Here is an 18,926-nt window from a genome sequence, read left to right as displayed (position 1 = left end):
TGACCCTGTTCCTCCACAAGCCACTTGAGATGTTAATACCCCAAAGTAATTATTTGAAAAGGCAAAGGTCACCTGAAGAAATAGAAAAATTGCATGTCCTTCTGTCCTTGGATATCTGCTTCTGAAGCAGATTTTGATCTACTTAAGCAGAAGACAAGGACAGTGGAGAACAGTGGTGGAGTGGAGAGGGATGGCAATGGGCTGCCTGGCTTTCTCTGAGAGGCTTGGTCAGGAGAGCCTGTATTCTGTTAGGCAAGTGATGCCTCTGAGGGCTGCAGAGCCTGAGCTGCCCTGTCCATGATCCACCTAGGAGAAGAAACAGTAAGATGTTCTGGAAAGTGCTCCTTGAGAAGGAGCTGACAGGAAAGGGAGACCCCCGCCTGGAGGAGACCTCTGAGGTTCTGGTGCTCTCTCAGGGAAGACCCTCCACCACACAGAGGCTGTCAGTGGTTGACCAAGGAAGCAGCTCCTGCTGTTTTTTCTTCTTAATCTTTTTCTAGAACCATAGAGAAAAGGGGGAGGAAGTAAACAGAGTAAGGCTATGCTGACTTTAGTGTATCCAGGAGTAAAGTCTCAAGTTCAGAGAGCAAAGGAAAGATGAAGAGGAAAATGTTAAACAGGGATGCACTGAGATTTTTTCAATAACTGAAAGTGGCCCTGTGGTCTTCTGGTTTTCTTTCCATGATGTCTTTAAAGGGATAAGGTTCAGCACCCTTCCAAAGGACCTAATTCACACTTCAGCCACTTTTCTTTGATACTTTTCTCTCCCCCTTACTCCACTTAGAAAATGTTTTGGTTTGTTTTTGTCTTGGTTGGGAAAACTTGTATTATTTCATTGTATCTTCTTAATCTATAGTTTATGGTAGATCATTTCATTTGCCTATATGCCTGAAACTTTGAAGCAAAATGGTAAGAAAGGCATCTTTATTTTCTTTTTTTAGCCATATGTTCTCTCATTGAAGTGATGAGTAGAGAATCACCCAACTGCCTGAAGGGAGGAAAGATCATGTGTTTTTTTTTAAAATAAGAAAAAGGAAAAACTCTGTTAATGTTGCAAACATTCTCCTCACACTGCAGTCATTTTGACCAAAACTGCTTGTCTTCTCTGTTACATATTAAGCACACATAAGCTATTCTTCTCCATATCTTCACAAAGTAGGTTTCTGACTTGTCTGGGATGTGAAGAAGGCATTCACATATTTCATCACAAGAGGGTGCTGCTGTGTCTGTCAATAACATCCCTAATGAGTTGGGGAAAGAATGGCTGGCTCACATTCAATACTGAAATTATGCATGAACTCTGACAAATGGTATATTTTACTTTCTTTGTTATAAGTAGAACAGTCTGTGCACAGCTTTCAACATTCAGTGACTCTTGGCCTTGTCCAGATCCCTTATGGAAGGTCTTCCTTCCACTGAAAATAAGACAACACAGAGAGAAGAAGACAGGAAGTAGCTATGCAACTTTCAAACTTAATCTATTTTTTCAATTTTTTGTAGTAATAGAGAAAAACATTTTTTTTGGTGGGAAGGAAATTATTTTACTCTATCTATCTCAGTTTTTTAGATTTGAGGAGATAACAAGAAAATGCTTTCAAGGCTACTCCTTTACATTTTACAGTGCCTTTCTTTTCTGCTCTTCTTTCTCTTCTCTTCTGTGTATGTGACCACTAAGCACACACAGAGAATGGGGAAAGGTGGGTTGTGCAAAGGACTTGTGGAATATAAGGTTCACTGACTTTTCTGGTCTCTTGTTTCCTTTATAATAAGATCCAAGTCTACAAATGCCTTCCTAGAGACATGTGGTCTCTAGAGGCGTTTTGAGATACCAGAGAATTGGGAAACTTGGCTTTGATAGGGCTCTGACTTTAACCTTCCCAGACACTTCAGGACATCACTCTCTCCATATGAGTTTCATTTGCTCTTTCTTGTCATTTAGATGGGCTTTCTCCATCCTCTCAGGGCTGTATGAGACTTGGTGGTTTTCTGGAAGGTAAAGAAAAAGTTGTTGAGTTTCTCAGAGCATTGGATCAGCAATAACATATATTCTCTCTCTTGGGCTGTGAAAAAGCAGTAAGAATTCTGGATGGATGCTGTCCTTATTTTCCTCTTTTAGATTCAGCCTCTTATAGTTTAAAACTCACAAATTCTCTCAATGAACCCTTGGATTGAGAGTGGATGCCTGTTACATATTTTTACAGGGACATGACTAAGCCTTGGAAGATGTATCAGCTAAGGAGCTACCATTGCATTGGCTAACTCCAAGCCTGGGGACTCCCAAGAGTGACAGCTGCCAGGTGAAGGGATGCACTGGAAGAAAAATAGCTGCTATATCTGTTCTGTTAACCTGTTCCAGCCCAGGTTCAGACACAGAATCTGAGCCATGGGCCCTGAACTCTAGTGTCTGCTCGAAACATGAGGCAGGTGATGAAGATGTGTGTGCTTCTGACTCTGGGTGAGTCAGGAGCCTAAGAAAAGATGGTGTTTGAAACCAAGGGATCGGAGAAAGGACTTGTTATCTCCACTTGTTTCAATGTCCTTCACCCAAGATGTTTAAAGCAAGAGTTCAGATCATAGCTGCATAGTTTGTGAAGAAGTCACAGCCTGAGTGTGAGGGGTTATATATTAGTCTGCCTAGAACTGTCATAACAAGTACCATAGACAAGATGATTTAAGCAATAGAAATGCATTGCCTCACAGATCTGGAGGCTAGAAGTCTTGAATCATGGTATTGGCAGGTTTGCTTCCTTCTGTGAGGGCTGTGAGGGCTGTGAAGAAAAGTTCTATTCCGAGCTCCTCCCTTGGCTTATAGAAAGCCATCTTCTCCTGTGTCTCTTCATATATCTTTCCTTCTATGTGTGTTTCTGTCCAAACTTCCCCTTTTACAAGAACACCAGATGTATTGGTTTAAGGCTAATTCTAATGACTTCATTTTGACTTGTTTAAAATGTGAAGACCCCATCTACAAATAAAATCACGTTTGAATTACTGGGGATTAGAACTTCAAAATATGAATTTGAAGGGGACACAATTCAACCAATGATCCTCAGCAATTAAAGAGGAGCTTGCCTTGCTTTCTTATGAATATAAGAAATAAGGAATTTCTTATATCCATTGAGCCTAAGGAGAATGTGAAGAGCATAGTGTTCCACCTCTTTCTCAGTGACTATAGATAATTATAGTCATATTTTGCTCTTTCTGTAGGATGGAAATGAGATAAAGTTGAAGTAGAGGGTGGGTGTTAGGGAGGAAACTTCTGAAGGTACCATATCTTGACCTTGAAAATCTACTTTTTTTTATTTTAAAATATTTTATTTATTTATCTTTAGAGGGGAAGGGAAGGAGAGAGGGAGAGAAACATCAATGTATGGTTGCCTTTTGTGCGTCCCCTGCTGGGAACTGGCCTGCAACCCAGGCATGTGCCCTGACTGGGAATCGAACCGCGATTGTCTGGTTCGCAGGCCTACGCTCAATCCACTGAGCTACACCAGCCAGGTAAAGTCTACTTTTGTTGTTTAGAGACAATCTTACATTTTTCCCCTCTTAGAAGTCATTTATGGCATTTGTAATGCCACACATCCCAGCTCTTTGGACAGCGCTGAAGGACAAGAAGTGAACATACCCTGTTCCCACTTCACTTTTGGAGGAAATGAGAATGTTGTCTGGTATTTATAACAGTTTTGTAACTAGGACCCACAGTATTTGATTTGAGGTTTAAAGAACAACGTGATCAATAAAATGGCTTCTCTGCCTATGACTGTTAACAGGAACTTCAGTGCTCGGATCCTGTACCAGCTCACTCTGAAGACACTACTGTCCATTATTGTGTTGCAAAAGATGCACAGAGGGGCAGACTTGGCCATGCCTGTATCTCTGGTGGGGAAAAGAAAATAATCTCTATTCAAGGAGGACATTATACAGAAAATGTAAGCCTAATGCAATAAAGTAAAAAAACCAAAAAACAAGAAATAAATAAGAAAAATGTACGTGAAATCAAGAAAGGAACCAGGGAAGAAAAAGCGGGGAGAAGTAGGAGGCTGGATGTGTGTCCTGTCTGCAATCTAACTAACATTCTCATCCTTGCCTAAGGTCTAATGTGAAGTTCATAAATTTAACATTATTCCTCTGAGCAATGTATTAGTTGTCTTGGTTTCTTTCAACTATAGCACATGCATCTGAGAAATAAATAAATTTTGAAAGTTTGCTAGAAAAGGACAATTATGTTAGTATTTTTCATTTTGATGTTTTCTTTAGTTTCCTATATGGTCACTAATTTTTCTATTTTTATGATTTAAAAAGCTATATGTTAATATTTAATTGTTGAAAATAGTGAAGCATTTTAAGTATATAAAATAATAATACTTCCTCAATTTGTTCTTCACAAGTCCTCAATTATTATTTAAGTTTTAGTGAGCACATTTCAACTATTTTGATTCATTTACATACATGCATGGTAAACATACTGTTTAAAAACATAAATTAGCCCCAGCTGGTGTAGCTCAGTGGATTGAGCATGGGCCTGCAAACCAAAGGGTTGCCAGTTTGATTCCTAGTCAGGGCACATGCCTGGGTTGTGGGCCAGGTCCCCCAGTGGGGGACGTGGGAGAGGCAACCTCACATTGATGTTTCTCTCTCTCTCTTTCTCCTTCCCTTCCCCCTCTCTAAAAATAAGTAAATAAAATCTTTTTTAAAAAACCATAAATTACACTTATATGTAAAGTACTGTGATTTAAGTCAGAACAATTTTTACAAGTCAGGAAATTTAAGTCTACTTATTCTTTTTACAATTGTATAGTATATTAGAATGCAGATCTACCATAATGCATTAAATATGTATACTGAAGGATATTTATTTTTTACTTTTTTCCTGCTGCATATAATGTGCAATTTTATATATATTTTACAAGGATATTTATTAAGAATAAATTCCCAGCCAAGTGGAATTTTTTGGCATCCAGTGATATGTAAATAACACCTATAAATTTTACCAGTTTATGCTTCAGCTATGAGATACAAGAATGCCAATTCCTTGACATTATCATACACTCAAAATATTAATAGTATAATTTTATATTCTTTGTAATCTACAGATGACAAATGATATAAAGGAACTTTTCAAGAAAGTGTAAGTTAAGGGAAATCAGTCATTAAGGACTGAAGTGGCAAGAGGAGGGAGTAGATAGAGGAAAATTTAGATTTCTTCTTTTCTAATATATTTATTCTATTTATTTCTCTTTGTATACTGATTTAGCTACATTCTAAACATTTTTTTTGTTTTTGTTTAAATTTTTTTCTTTACACTATTACAGTTGGTCCTACTGTTTTCCCCCTTTGCCCATCTCACCCCAGCCCTCTCCCACCCCCGCTCAGGCCACCCCCTTTGTCTGTGTCCATGGGTCATGTCTATATGTCCTTTGGCTAATCCCTTCACCTTCTTTCATCCAGCACACCCTGCCCTCCTTCCTTTTGACAGCTACCAGTCTGTTCCATGTATCTATGCCTCTGTTTCTGTTTTATTCATTAGTTTATTTTGTTCATTAGATTCCACATACAACTGAGATCAAAACACCAGTTAAAAACAATATATTCACCCTCATGTTCAGAGCAGTGTTATTTAAAATAGCTAAGATCTTGAAACAGCCCAAGTGTACATCAGTAGATCAGTGGTTAAAAAAGTTATGGTACCTTCAGGAGTGCATAAAAAAAGTATGCAGCCCAGGATGGCTATGAATGCAGCCCAACACAAAACTGTAAATTTACTTAAAGCATTATGAGGTTTTTTAAATTAGTGTTTGTGTATTTAATGTGTGGCCCAAGACAGCTCTTCTACCAGTGTAGCTCAGAGACTCCAAAAGGTTGGATGCCCCTGGTACACAATGGAATACCACATGGCAGTAAAAAAGAAGGAACTTTTACCTTTTGTGACAGCATGGGAAGACCTGGAGACTATTACATTAAGTGAAATAAACCAGTAGGGTGAAAGATAAATATTACTATACAAATTTGATATTATAAAAAATTGGGCCCTGACTGGGGTAGCTCAGTTGGTTAGAGCATTTCCCGATAAACATTGCAGATTCCATCTGTGGTCAGGGCATATACAAGAATCAACCATTCAATGCATAAATAAGTAGAACAACAAATTGATGTTTCTCTCTTTCCCTCTTCCCCCCTCCTTCTTCCATCTTCCCCCGCCCTGAACCCATTGCCTGTCTTGTCCCTTTTCTCTCTTTAAAAAAATGGTTTTCACTTAGGAGAGGTGAGCATTTCTCTGGCAATTCTGGGCTCCATCACTAGATGGCACTATTTGCACTTCTGCTTCTGACTGTGCAGATTAGTGTGACTCGTCTCTGATTGGCTGGGCTGACAAATGTGTTTCATGTAGAAATGTTTGAAAATTTAGGTTAGCAAAGCGGATCCTTTAGTATTGACAGTGACCCTGTGAATTCTAAAGACATAAGAACAGTTCTCAGTGAGTGTGACAGAAAGAATGGACAAATTCCTGAGCCTGCTCATCTTTTGGCTGCAACTAGACTGTGAGTTAGAGGGGTCTGGAAATGGGCAAAAAGGGTAGACCCCAGGGCATTTCTCCCAAAACAAAAACGGAGAAAGACAGGGAGCTTGTACTAGTGTAATTTACTGGGAGTTTCTGTGGAGATTAAAAGACTAAATTGAAAAGGAATTGCCAAAGAATAACCATCCACTAACCAGTCCCTCTGTCTGCATGTTCTCTTTCTAAACAGGGGTGAGCAGCAAAGAAGAGGTGAGTCAGAGTCCTGAAGCTCTGACTGTCAGAGAAGGAGACAGCTTGTTTCTCAACTGTAGTTACTCCAGCAGCAATATTTACTTCTTTCAGTGGTTTAGGCAGCACCCTGGGAAAGGGCTCACACCTCTCTTGTTGATCCGGTCAAATCAGAGAGAGGAAACAAATGGAAGAATCAAAGCCTTTTTGGATGAAACATCAAGACATAGTACTTTATACATTGCAGCTTCTCAGCTCAAAGACTCAGCCACCTACCTCTGTGCCGTGAGGCACACAGTGCACGACAAGCACCTGTCACCAACACCCAAACTCTGTGGCTGAGGCCCCAACCACATGTCCTTTCTGGAAGCTGAGGAACCCTCTCCATTAAGGGGTTTTTGAAATGGACTCTGTAGATAGAAGCAATTAACACAAAACCTGATATAATGGACTAAAAAGAAATAGTTAATTCTTTGAACTTTAGATTTTTATCAACATCCAATTACATAAAAGCTCTATTGAGATTAATGCATGTTATATAGTTCTCTCTTTTAAAGTGAACAATTAAGTGGCATCTAATACCACCCTGAAAGAAAATCAGATACCCATTAAGCAATTACTCACCATTCTCACCTGCCCAAGTCTCTGGGAACTAACCACCAGCCTGCTTTCTGTCTTTATGAATTTACCTATCTTGTACACTTCATAAATTATACAGTATGTGGACTTTTGTCTATGGCTTCTTCACTCAGCAAAACGTTTTGGAGGTTTGTCCAACTCAGGACCAAGTGGAGAAAGGCAAACTTTCACTCCTGACCAATCACACACAATGCCCAACTTCTAGTTAACCTGCTTATGTCTGCCCCATTTTCCTTTCATTTTGCTAGAAGATTGTCAGTTAATGATCTTTTAAACAACCATTGATTTTTCTCTATTGTTTTTCTATTTTCAATTTCATTGATTTCTGCTTTTATCTTTATTATTTTCCTCCTTCTGCTTGTTTTAAATTTTCCTCTTTTTTTTTTCTAGATTCTTGAGGTGGGAGTTTAGATCCATTAAGAAGGCTTTGTTTCCTTAAAGGCATGATCGTCTACCATCAGCAACTTCCCAGTGTTTAGAACTGTATCCCACATCTCTAATTTGTTCCGATTCTCTTATAGTAGTACTGCCCACTGTTGCCATATCTGTGCATCCCACTCTACATACACTGGATTCCTTAACTTTGCTGGAGGTTGCCTTTGCTTATGTCCTTCCTTTGGTTTGAAACGGCTATGCATAATCATATTAAGGTTTTTCTTAACTTCCTGCTAATTGGTCAAAAATGTTTACATTAATGGGAATAATATAAAAGTTATAATGCACATGTACACTGAGGACAGAACTGTGGTATGCAGAATTCTAAGGTGATACCCAAGTTTTCTGCCCCTTTGGTATACATGCCTTGTATAATCTCCTCTCCTCGAGTTTGGGCAGGACCTAGAGATGATGGGTGGCACTCCCATACTCATAGTTCTTAATCAGTTTGACTTTAAGTTAATCAAAATGGAGATTTGTGGACCTGATGTAAGTTTGCGTGCTCTTTGAAAGAGGGCTGAGGCTTTTCCTGAGATCAGAGAGATTCTCATGCTATTTTTCAGGAAGCAAGCTGCCATTACTCTTACAGCTACAAGGAAGTAAATTCTGCCCACAACCATGTGAGCTTGGAAGAGAACCCCGATGCCTCAGACAACATGGCAGTCTTAGTTGACCCCTTAATTTCAGCCTTGTGAGATCCAGCTTAGCTGTGCACAGACTTTTCACTCACAGAAACTGTGAGACGAATGGGTATTATCCTAAGTAACAAAGTGTGTAGTACTTTATTACACAGCAATAGAAAACTAGTACAGGTTTAATAAACTGGATAATGAGTGTCATAAGTTCATAATATTTAGGATTTGTTACAGCATGAAAAACTTGAAATGTAATGAAATTTTACAGCACATAGAAACTTGATAGGTATTTCTTCAAATCTGACTATAATCCTAAAAACTAATGTGGTAATATCAAAATTCACTGTGAATTTCAAAAAAAGAATTCGATGAACCATGCTGAGTAAAAACTGAATTATCTTTCTTTTCTCTTTAAAAGAAGTATTATAAATCTATTGTCATAAGAAGAGACAATTAAAAAGATAGAAAAATCACAGAAACAAAAAGTATTATAGAAATGTATAGAAAAATAAGTAGAAACAATATTATGTCACTTTCTAGATTTTATGTGTGTGGTATTTGTTTTTTTAAATTTTCACTTTGTTATGATTTTATTTCTCATTCTAAAATTCATTTTGTGTACAATTTTTAAATTCATAATTTTGTCTACTTTTAAAAATTCCCCACTTTCTGTTTGCCTACAAAACATAAACACTCCTCTGTTCATAATCATAATGCTTTAAATATCCACCATAGGAGGCAGAAAGGAGGTGGGGAAGGTTCACAAAATTGTGAGTATTTCCTTAGCTCTCTATTTGCCCCAGAAGGTATAGTTGCCTAAACTGGAAATGGCTTTTCAGAATAAGAAGGAATGCTCTGACAGCAGGTTTTAGATAATGACACATAAAGAAATTCAGATGCCAAAAGCAAGCAGTTTTGTCCAGAGAGCATTTCTTCCTAACAGTGCCTTTCAACATCTCTGAGGAGAAGAAATTTAAATCCCCTGTCATTCCTCCTCAGTCTCAGAGCCATCTGGGTTCAGTCTCCCAGTCAACAGATTTGTTTTTGTTTGTGGGGAATCTCTCAGAAAGGAGCTTGCTGCTTCTTTACTGCTAGGCCATGACCTTAGTGGTTACCTTGATGCTTGGGGTGCACCTGTTCCCGAGTGAGTAGCATTCCATTTCACTCCCTTGTCCACAAACAGAACTCTATTTTGTTTTGACTGTGAATAGAAACTTTTTGTTTTAGCTGAGTTTATTGACACAGAACTGGTGTTTCTGGAAGAACAGGAGCCCAGTGAATGAACCAGCCTGACAACAGCCAGGTCATTGTCTCTAAAGGAGCCCCTCTGGTGCTGAGTGCAACAACTATTTTTCTTCTTTTTAACTGTATCTCTTCTGGTATGTGCAATGCCCCAGCCCAGGACTCTGGTTTCTCCTGAAGTACACTTCTGGAAACAGCCTTGTTTCAGGCATCAAAGATTTTGAGGCTGAATTTAGGAAGAATAAAACCTTCCACCTGAGGAAACTTTCAGCCCATTGGAATGACTCAGCTGAGTACTTCTGTGCTGTGAGTCACATGGCGACTGAGATTTTAGGGGGAGCCAGTCACAATCTCCTAAGACTTTATAGCTTAAAAGACTTTGGGTCTCAGCCTGTGTTATTTCCTGGAAGCTGGCATGTCTTGTGAAGGCAAACAATACAGAGAATACAGAATCCTGGGAAGTGTCTGATTCCTATGGAAATCTTGAATTGTTTTCTTTTCTATTCCTCTCCATTTTGCAGAGAAAAGTTCCGTTTTCTGAAGTGAAGCATTTTTATCCTCTAGAGTCAAGATTCTACAGGGAATGAGGCTGTAGGATTTTCAACAAGCTGGAGGAAGTTACTTGCTCCCATGTTAATGGAGATAGTGATGGCTAAGGTGGCTGAGTTGGTATAAGGCAACTCAGAGAATTGCTTTATATTATTCATCTCATCTCTCAAGCAATCAGAAAACCCAGGACAATTGCTTATTTCAAACTATTTTATCTCCAGAGTAGTTTATTGGTAACCTGAGAGGTCTCTTTCCTCAATGTACTCCACCTCTTTGACTAAAGTATTTGAGATTGGTGGATTTAATAAATCTTGACATTGAAGGATGTATACAAGGTGACTTTTCCAAAAACAATATAGCATGAAGGGAAAAAGACCTTCTTTATCCAGCGGTCTCCAGTAGCAGACATTCTAAATTAAACAACATCACCCCCAATTTCCATGTGGAATCTCAGGGTTGGGTGTGTATGAGTGGCCAACCCACCTTTTCTTTATCAGACCCATCCAGGTTACCTCTCTCCTATTTTTCTCCATTTTAATTAAATTTCTCTAATATCCACCTAATGCCCACAATAATCAGTTATTCCTCGGTCATCTTATTCTCTTACACTATTTCTCACAGTGCCATTATTAAACATTCACACCATTCTTGAATAATTCATCTGATCTTCAGTGTCTGCAGATCACTTGCTTTTCTACTTTAGTAAAAATATAGAGGTCCTCATTTTTATTGTTTTTACCTCAAAATTCATCTACAGAGGAATATTATCATTTATAGTATCAGAGACAAGAACACAAACTAAAATTATTTACACATTTTCAAAAATAGTTATTTCTCTTGTAAAATAATCTACCAAAGCTAAAACATAAAAGTGATAAAGTATTTTAATAAAATGTATTTTAAACTAAAGTTTTATTTTAAATGTACTTTAAAACTTAGTTATAGATTTTCATAAAAATAAAACTATTCACAATTTTTGTTTTGATGTCCATCTAATTGCTCAAGTAAATAGTATCACTCTTTATTGGGTTAAGTTTGGGAAGACATGTACAATTTAAAAGTAGCATTGTTTAATACTGCAAGGTATTCTGGCCAGCATGAGCAGCTACAGTGAATACTTTGCTAATTCATGAACACCCTTCAGAACCATAGATGAATACACAGAGAAGCAAGACGCATCCTGAGCACTCCTAGGAAACAATACTTTGTTTTGTAAGAATCTATTGCATCCATGCAGTCTGAGAGGAAAGATTGGTCTAGTTACTTAATTTTTCCTCACTCCTCAAATTCCCCCATATTCCAAATCAGAGTCTGTCTTCTTATTTCAAATCAGAGTCAGTAGCAGCACAACTCATGACATTTCTGATATTCAAATACAGTTTCAAGGACAAGTGTTAGGACAGTGAACAAGCATTTTCAATGGGCCTGAACAGTGTATTGGTTAAGGTTACACTCTGTGCCCACATTCAAGTGACAGAGACAGCCTGGGTTCTTTAGTATATTTATTTAGTTTGTGTGTGTATGTCATCAGTGGCCCTGTCAATACACTTGCTCATTTTCTCTGTTCCTTGTATTTAAAATACATGGCTCCCTGTCAAAGATCAGTCATCTTTGCTTTTGTTGCTCTCTTGTCACTTCCACAGAGGACATCCAGTATTGTTACAGAACAGACCCCAGGAGGGAGGGGTGAACAATATCCTATTACTGAATGGACCTCTGCTTCTTCTCTGGTGGTATTTGCCCCTATACTAGGTTCACCCTGCCCACTGCCAAGGAAAGATGTCTCTCAATGCCAGAGACTGGTGAGAAGGAAAGGAATTATTTATTCAAAAAGTTAGACAGACTTAGAGTAATGACTTAATGTCTTCATTAAAATACTAAAGTCCTTTAGAACACCCACAAATGTACACAGTCCTCCCTTCTCGTTCTGCCCAGTCTGGGGTACCATATCTCAGGAAAAGAAGTAGAAGTCCATGGCCCAGGTAGTCCCTCAGTTCCCGGCACCATCAGCTGTGTCACCACCACAATCTCAGTTAATCCAAAACCATGTGGCAATTTCTGGCCCACCAGCAAGAGTCCTTGCACCCCTTTCCTTTCCAGCAAGTTCTTTCCTGCTTCCTAAGCCATGTGGCAAAAAGGAGCACCCCAAAGCCATGTGGTTTCCACCATCCCACATGGCTGCCACACCTGGGTTTAAATCCCAGCGTCAATCTTTCTCTGCTGCACCATTTCCTACTCCTCCCACAACCAGTGACACTTGCCAGCATGCCCATATTCTTCCAGTCTTTCTTGGTTGCCATAATTCCAGGCAGGTGTGTCCCCATGGTATGGAGCCAATCATCTCCAAGCTCTCATGCAGGCTCTGTAACCAGGGGGAGTGCTTCCCACTTACATCCTGGGTGGAAGTCACTTTCATTTCCTGTCTCAAAGCATGGCCATAGCTATTTAACATATCTGTGAAACCAGTTCAAGGTTTATAGACATGTTAAATGACCATGCCAGAGGTTAGCTGCAAAGCTGTTGCTGTACAAAACACCTCTCAATGGCCCTGCTCAATGTATCACATTCCTCAGTTCAGACTTGGGGTGAGGACATCCCATACTTTTTTAATATTTCCTGGACACCCTGAGTTCTGGATCCATCACGAATCCCTATTTGGGGTCCCTCTGGCTGCACCCTGCTACAGTGTCACATGCTCCATTGAACTGTCTCCTGTAATATAGGCTTGAAGTAATTGTTACTTGTCTTGATGTTCATGTAGTATTTATCATGCTTTTATAATGGCATTCTTTAGGCCTTTATTACATATAAAAAGATGTTCATTTCTGCGACTTCACAAGGTCTGTGGAAGAAGATATAGTGCTTAATTTATTTTGTATATTATAGGTCTAGAACATTCTTAAATATATTGGCTAAACTGCATTGAATCACTTTGGAAGGTTTATTTTTTATAAGTTCACAGGTAAGAGATAAATGAATTGATTTCATATAATTACAAATAATTACATTATATAAAATAATTTATTTTCATAAAAAGACACTGTGGGGACTCATGGTCCTGTTTATGTTACTCTCTGTCCTTGCGGACACTTCCAAAGCTTCATGTCAATCCACAGGTACAGCCCTAGGTAGAAAGGCTAGGCAGAGCCTTCACATCTGCTGACTGGTAAGTGCTCTTGTCTTAAGGTTTAGCCCATTAGGAGGTGCTATAGGCTTTTCTTAAACCAGGACTACTGTGAGGAATCTAGTGTTGCAATAGGGGCTAGTAATAGTAAAGAGGGAAGAATAATTGTGTGTGAAGACAAACAAAATCCTTATCAGCTCATAAGAAATATGCTTCTTGCTGGGTATTTTTTTCAGTTAATAGCTTTGTCTATTCCTTGATTCGAGTACTAGAAGTTGATAGCTATAATGCATATTATCTCTATTTACATTGTTATCATTATCTTTATTTATATCATCTTTATCTGTAGCTATCAGAAAAGACTCCTGGATAAAAAAGAGTCATCTAAAGCAACAGGGAAGAATAAGAATTCCAAAGTATATATTTCAGATTTTCCTGATTTTTAAATTTTTATTACCTATGGTTTTTAAATATCACACTTTCCAAATTATTTCTAAACCATAAAATACCATCTTTTATTTCATATTTTTTCTGTTTCTTTCCTGTAACTAGAAAACCAAAAAGAGGGAAGAGAGAGGCAGTAAGGGGGAAAAAAGGAGAATATGAAATTAAAATGTAATGAGAAGCGAAAGTGGGAGGAAAAGAAGACATCAGAAGAATTTGAGAGAAGAAAAGATGAACTAAACTGCCAGGATGACTCACAGGAAGTTTTCATAGATAAGAGTTAGAAAACCATTAGATTCCTCTTATGAGTGAGATCTCATGGTATTTGTCTTTCACTGACTCATTTATTTCACTTAACAATACTCTCCAGTTCCATCCATGCTGTTGCAAAAAGTAGGAGTTCCTTCTTTCTTTCTGCTGTGTAGTGTTCTACCGTGTAAATGTACCACAGTTTTTTAGTTCATTAACCAGTAATATGGAAACATGAAACAAACTGACAGCTGCCAAAGGAGAAGAGGAAGGGGGGAATGATGGAAAGAAGAGGAAGGGATTAGTAAAAGAACATGTATGAATGACCCATGGACATGGACAGCAGTGTGAGGATTAATAATGGGAGCAGAGGCTGGGCTGTGTGGATGAGAGCAAAGGGTGGAAAATTGGGACAACTGTAATAGAAAAAACAAGAGAAATATAAAATAAAATTAAAAAATAGAAAAACATGATGTGAAGCTTGAAGGATAATATTTAAAATAATGTCTGAATATATCCCATTCTTTTCCTCACAATTTATAGTCTCATTTGGTTTATTTCTTACAACATTTGCCACTAGTCTTGGTTATTCCAGGAGAGTTCCCACCCATAGATGTCATACAGTCCAATAATAGGAATTCATTAAGTAAATAATACATAAATTTATGTTCTTGTTACATTGCATGACTGCAGTGACTCTCATATGATTAGTTTACAGGTTAGTAAACATCTTTTTTGTCAGAACAGGAGCCTGTCACTTGGATATAATGTATGGATGTTCTTTTTATGGTCCTCCCTAGGTTTTAGTTAGTGTAGGTAAGGGAGATGGCCCCTCCCTTTCCTGCTCACATTCTTTGCTACCTCTAGGATTATCAGAAAATGTCCCTCAAGTAGTACAGTAGTGACCTTTCTTTTTCCCTCTCCCTCCACCACTCTCCATCCAGTTCATTCTCAGTAGGGGTGAGGCTGAAAGGTGGGGCTTCCTGTCACTCTCTGAGCAGGGTTTGTTGAGTGAGGCTGATTGGTTACAGGTGCAGGAACAGCTCCAGAATGAAATCATATCACTCACCATCCAGGGTACAGTTAAATACATCTTAGTGTGAAAATGTCTCAAGCAACAAGGCAAAGCATCATGAAGACGCTGTTGGGCACTGTGCTGGGGCTTTTGTGCACCCACGTTTGCTGTGAGTTGGGGCTGTCCCAGATTCGAGTCGGCAGGGAGTACTGTTCAGGAAGGAAGAAGTTGCTCTAGAGTCCGGCAGACTTTCTGTCATTCTCATGATTTATGGGGGCATTTTCTGTTTTTATGGATGTTATACTGACCATCACTGTGACGGTTTCTGTGTTTCTTCTTGTCAGGTGTGAAAGGGCTGCAGGTGGAGCAGAATCCCCCAGCCTTGAGTCTCCAGGAAGGAGCCAGTTCCACACTGTGGTGCAACTTTTCCACCTCTGTGACCAGTGTGCAGTGGTTTCGCCAAAATTCTGAAGGCCACCTCATCAACCTGTTTTACATTCCTTCAGGGACAAAGTGGAATGGAAACTTAAATGCTACGAAAAAGGAACGCCACAGTTTGTTGTTTATTTCCTCTTCCCAGACCACAGACTCAGCCATTTATTTCTGTGCTGTGGAGCCACAGTGCTTCCCAGGCACCTGCAGCCTGAACACAAACTCTCAGCTGGGCTCAGCTCCTCCCCAACCACAATCATGTCACAGGATCACCACCCAGCATTTGCACTGCTCAATATTCCAAACCCACATTGGCAGGGTTTTAACCACAGGTACCTTTTTAGCTCTACAGGTTTGGGATTTTGATCTCTATCTTCCCTTCTTAATCTACACCTCTTTCTGCATTATAAATCTCTAACTTGGAACCAACAGAGAAGCTGATAAGAGGAAAGAATTAATGTAAATAATTAAGCCGCAGGATGCTGGACTCCAAAAGAGTAAAAAGAGAAAGGAATAAAAAGAAAAATTACTCCAATAGAGATGTTGTTGTTCAATGATCCAGCTTAGTGGGTGTCTCAAAAATGCTCAAGTCAGCCTCACCACAGTGTGTCCCAAGACAGCTGCAAATACTTATATCCCATCCTACTAGTGCAACAAAGCAAACAACAAAAAATTTCTAAATGTTCCTATGTCGATAAGTCTGTAGGAGAAAACTTTAAAATGTGTATTTCATTCAGTCCTGTTCTTGAGGCTCGCTTTATGCCCTGGGACATGGCCTATCCTGGAGAGTGCTCCCTCCATGCTTGAGAAGAGTGTGAGTTCTGTTGCTGTAGGGTGAATGTCTGTTGGGTCTATTGAGTTTATAGTTTTGTTCAAGTTCTCTCTTTCCTTGTGATTCTGCCTAGTTGTTCTGTTATTGAAAGTGCGATACTGAAATCTCCAACTATGATCATTGAATTTTTTATTTCTTCAACTCTGCCCATTTTTGCTTCATGTATTTTTATGTCTCTTATTAGGTACATAAGTGTTTATAGCATCTTCTTGATGGGCTGGCCATTTCATCATTATATTCTTATCTCTAGTGACATTTTTTGTTTAAAGTTTATCTTATCTAATAATAGTATTGCAACTCCAGCTCTCCTGTTTGCTGTTTGTATATCTTTTCTCATCCTTTTAGTTTGACCTATTTGTATCTTTGAATTAAAAATGTGTCTTGTGGAGATAGTTTATACTTGTATATCACTTTTTAACCAGTTGATCATTTACTTTTTGATAGAATTATTTAATACATTCACATTTAATGTCATTATGAATATTGTTGGATTTGTCTGTCATGTTAATTTTGTTTTCCACATGTCCCATGTATTTTTTCTAGTCTTCACCAAATTTATATTTTACTGATTTTTTTAGAGAGAGAGATTGATGTAAGAGAGAAGCATCTGTGGGTTACCTCCTGTATGCACTCTGACTGGGAATTGAACCCACAACCTCAGTATGTCCTTTGACTAGGGATCAAACCTGCAACCTTTTGGTGTATGGGATGGTGCTCCAACCCACTGACCCACCTGTTTGGGGCAACCATGTATTTTTTATTCTTCTGTTCTTCTTTTACTGCTTTCTTTAGGAAGCGTGTAATTTGAATATTTTCTAGTGCAATATTTTAATTCCTTTAATTATCTTGTACTGTATTATTCAGTTATTTTCTCAGTGGTTACTTTAGGGCTTCTGATATGTGTCTTACCTTTGTGGATAAAAAAAGTCACATATTAAACCTGACAAGCTCAGAGGAGGCCTGCATGGCAGGCCTTAAAAAACTCAGAGACCTAAAGTAACTACAAAGTATAGTCTGAAATTAAAATGTCCTAACTAAAGGTGAATCACGGCAGGCAGTCAAGTCTGAGGCTAGTATCTTTCTTAACAAAGGTCAGTCTTTACCTTAATTGAGCTTGTCTATTGTCTTCTTGCATCCACAATAACATACCTTTGGAATGTCAGAGTACTTATTGTTCTTTTGCCAGAGCCTTCAGTGCACAATCTCCCACCAGAACACAGACCACAAGGCCCTCATTGTTACCTTATTCTCCTGCATACCATTCTTATGTGCTGTAAATGTTAACCATCCTATACCTACTAATGTAGAAAAAGTATGTGTTTACTCACTTTATTTGTTATCTAAGCCCGGTGACTTCCCTGCTTTGCTCTCTTCCCATTCCCTAATCTATCACCAATGAATTTCATGTAACCCCCTTAAGTCTTTCTTTTTTCTTTTCTTTTTTTTTTGTGGCCACTATCTTCCTGCCTGAGGTGTGGAATGGACCCATACCAAGCACAGCCGGCAAGATGGCCAGGGAACCAGAAAGGCTTAAGTCTTCCTTTTTGGTTCTGATGTATAAAATGGTGAAACCTGCCCTGGCTGGTGTAGCTCAGTGGATTGAGTGCAGGCCTTTGAACCAAAGGATCGCAGTTTGATTCCCAGTCAGGGCACATGCCTCGGTTGCAGGCCAGTTCCCAGCAGGGGATGCACGAGAGGCAACCATACACTGATATTTCTCTCTTTCTCCTTCCCTTCCCCTCTAAAGATAAATAAATAAAATATTTAAAAAAATGGTAAAACCACCATTTTCCAAAGCATTTTCTCAATCTCTTGAGATTTTTGTTTCCTGCAATTGTCATTAGTTTGATCCAGATAAACTCATAAAAATTCTCTACAGGTTCAGACATTTCTTGCATTGACAACGTATTAGTGAGTGTTACTGGCATCAGGGGTTCTTGGGAACTCCAGAGATGGAAGTAGATTTCACCACAAAAATAGTACTCAGGCATGAAGTTTATTAGAAAGCTGGAGTATGCATGCAAGGGAGTTGGCCCTGAGGGAAAGAAAAAATAGACTGCTCCTGGAAAAAACGCTGGGAACAGTGTTAAAAAAAATTGAGGTGAGACAGATGACATGTAAGTGCGTTGTCTAACAATGTAGAGGGAAGTTGGCTTGCACAGTGGGACTGAATGCATGTAAAAGCGTATTGTTTAGAAGTCAGTCTTTAATTTTATTAGAGTTACCTTCTATGTGAAGATTTTTCACTTTTTGCTTTCAAAGGTTTTGGTATATCTTTCAACATTTTAACCATGTGTCTGGGTGTGGATTTCTCTGAATTTACCCTACACGAATTTATTGAGCTTTTGAAATCAGTAAATGGTTTTCTGTCAAATTGGGGTAGTTGAGAGATATTATTTCTTAAAATAATTTTTTCTGTTACTTTCTTTCTCTTCTCCTCTTCTGATACTACCATTATGTATATGTTGGTGTTTTTAATTGTGTCCCATATTTCTCTAAATCTGTGTTCCTTTTTCTTGATTCTTTCTTCCTTGCTATTTCAAGCGATATAAGCTCTGTAAATCTACCTTCAAGTTCACTGATTTCTT

At 38.7% G+C, this 18,926-nt stretch overlaps 1 gene segment (V, D, J or C); it reads left to right on the top strand.

Moving 5' to 3' along the window:
- Nucleotides 1-15,164: 15,164 nt before the first annotated feature.
- LOC128626119 (T cell receptor alpha variable 22-like) lies at nucleotides 15,165-18,300 on the top strand. The segment is given in 3 exon segments: nucleotides 15,165-15,243; nucleotides 15,419-15,838; nucleotides 18,218-18,300. Coding segments are annotated over 3 exon segments (582 nt in total).
- The last annotated feature ends 626 nt before the right edge of the window (nucleotides 18,301-18,926 follow it).

This window comes from Artibeus jamaicensis, unplaced genomic scaffold, assembly GCF_021234435.1.
Source record: "Artibeus jamaicensis isolate MK-2021 breed Jamaican fruit bat unplaced genomic scaffold, CSHL_Jam_final scaffold_3047, whole genome shotgun sequence".
Taxonomy (NCBI): Eukaryota; Metazoa; Chordata; class Mammalia; order Chiroptera; family Phyllostomidae; genus Artibeus; species Artibeus jamaicensis.
Note: the sequence above shows the minus strand (reverse complement) of the source record. Positions and strands in the feature narration are given on the sequence as shown.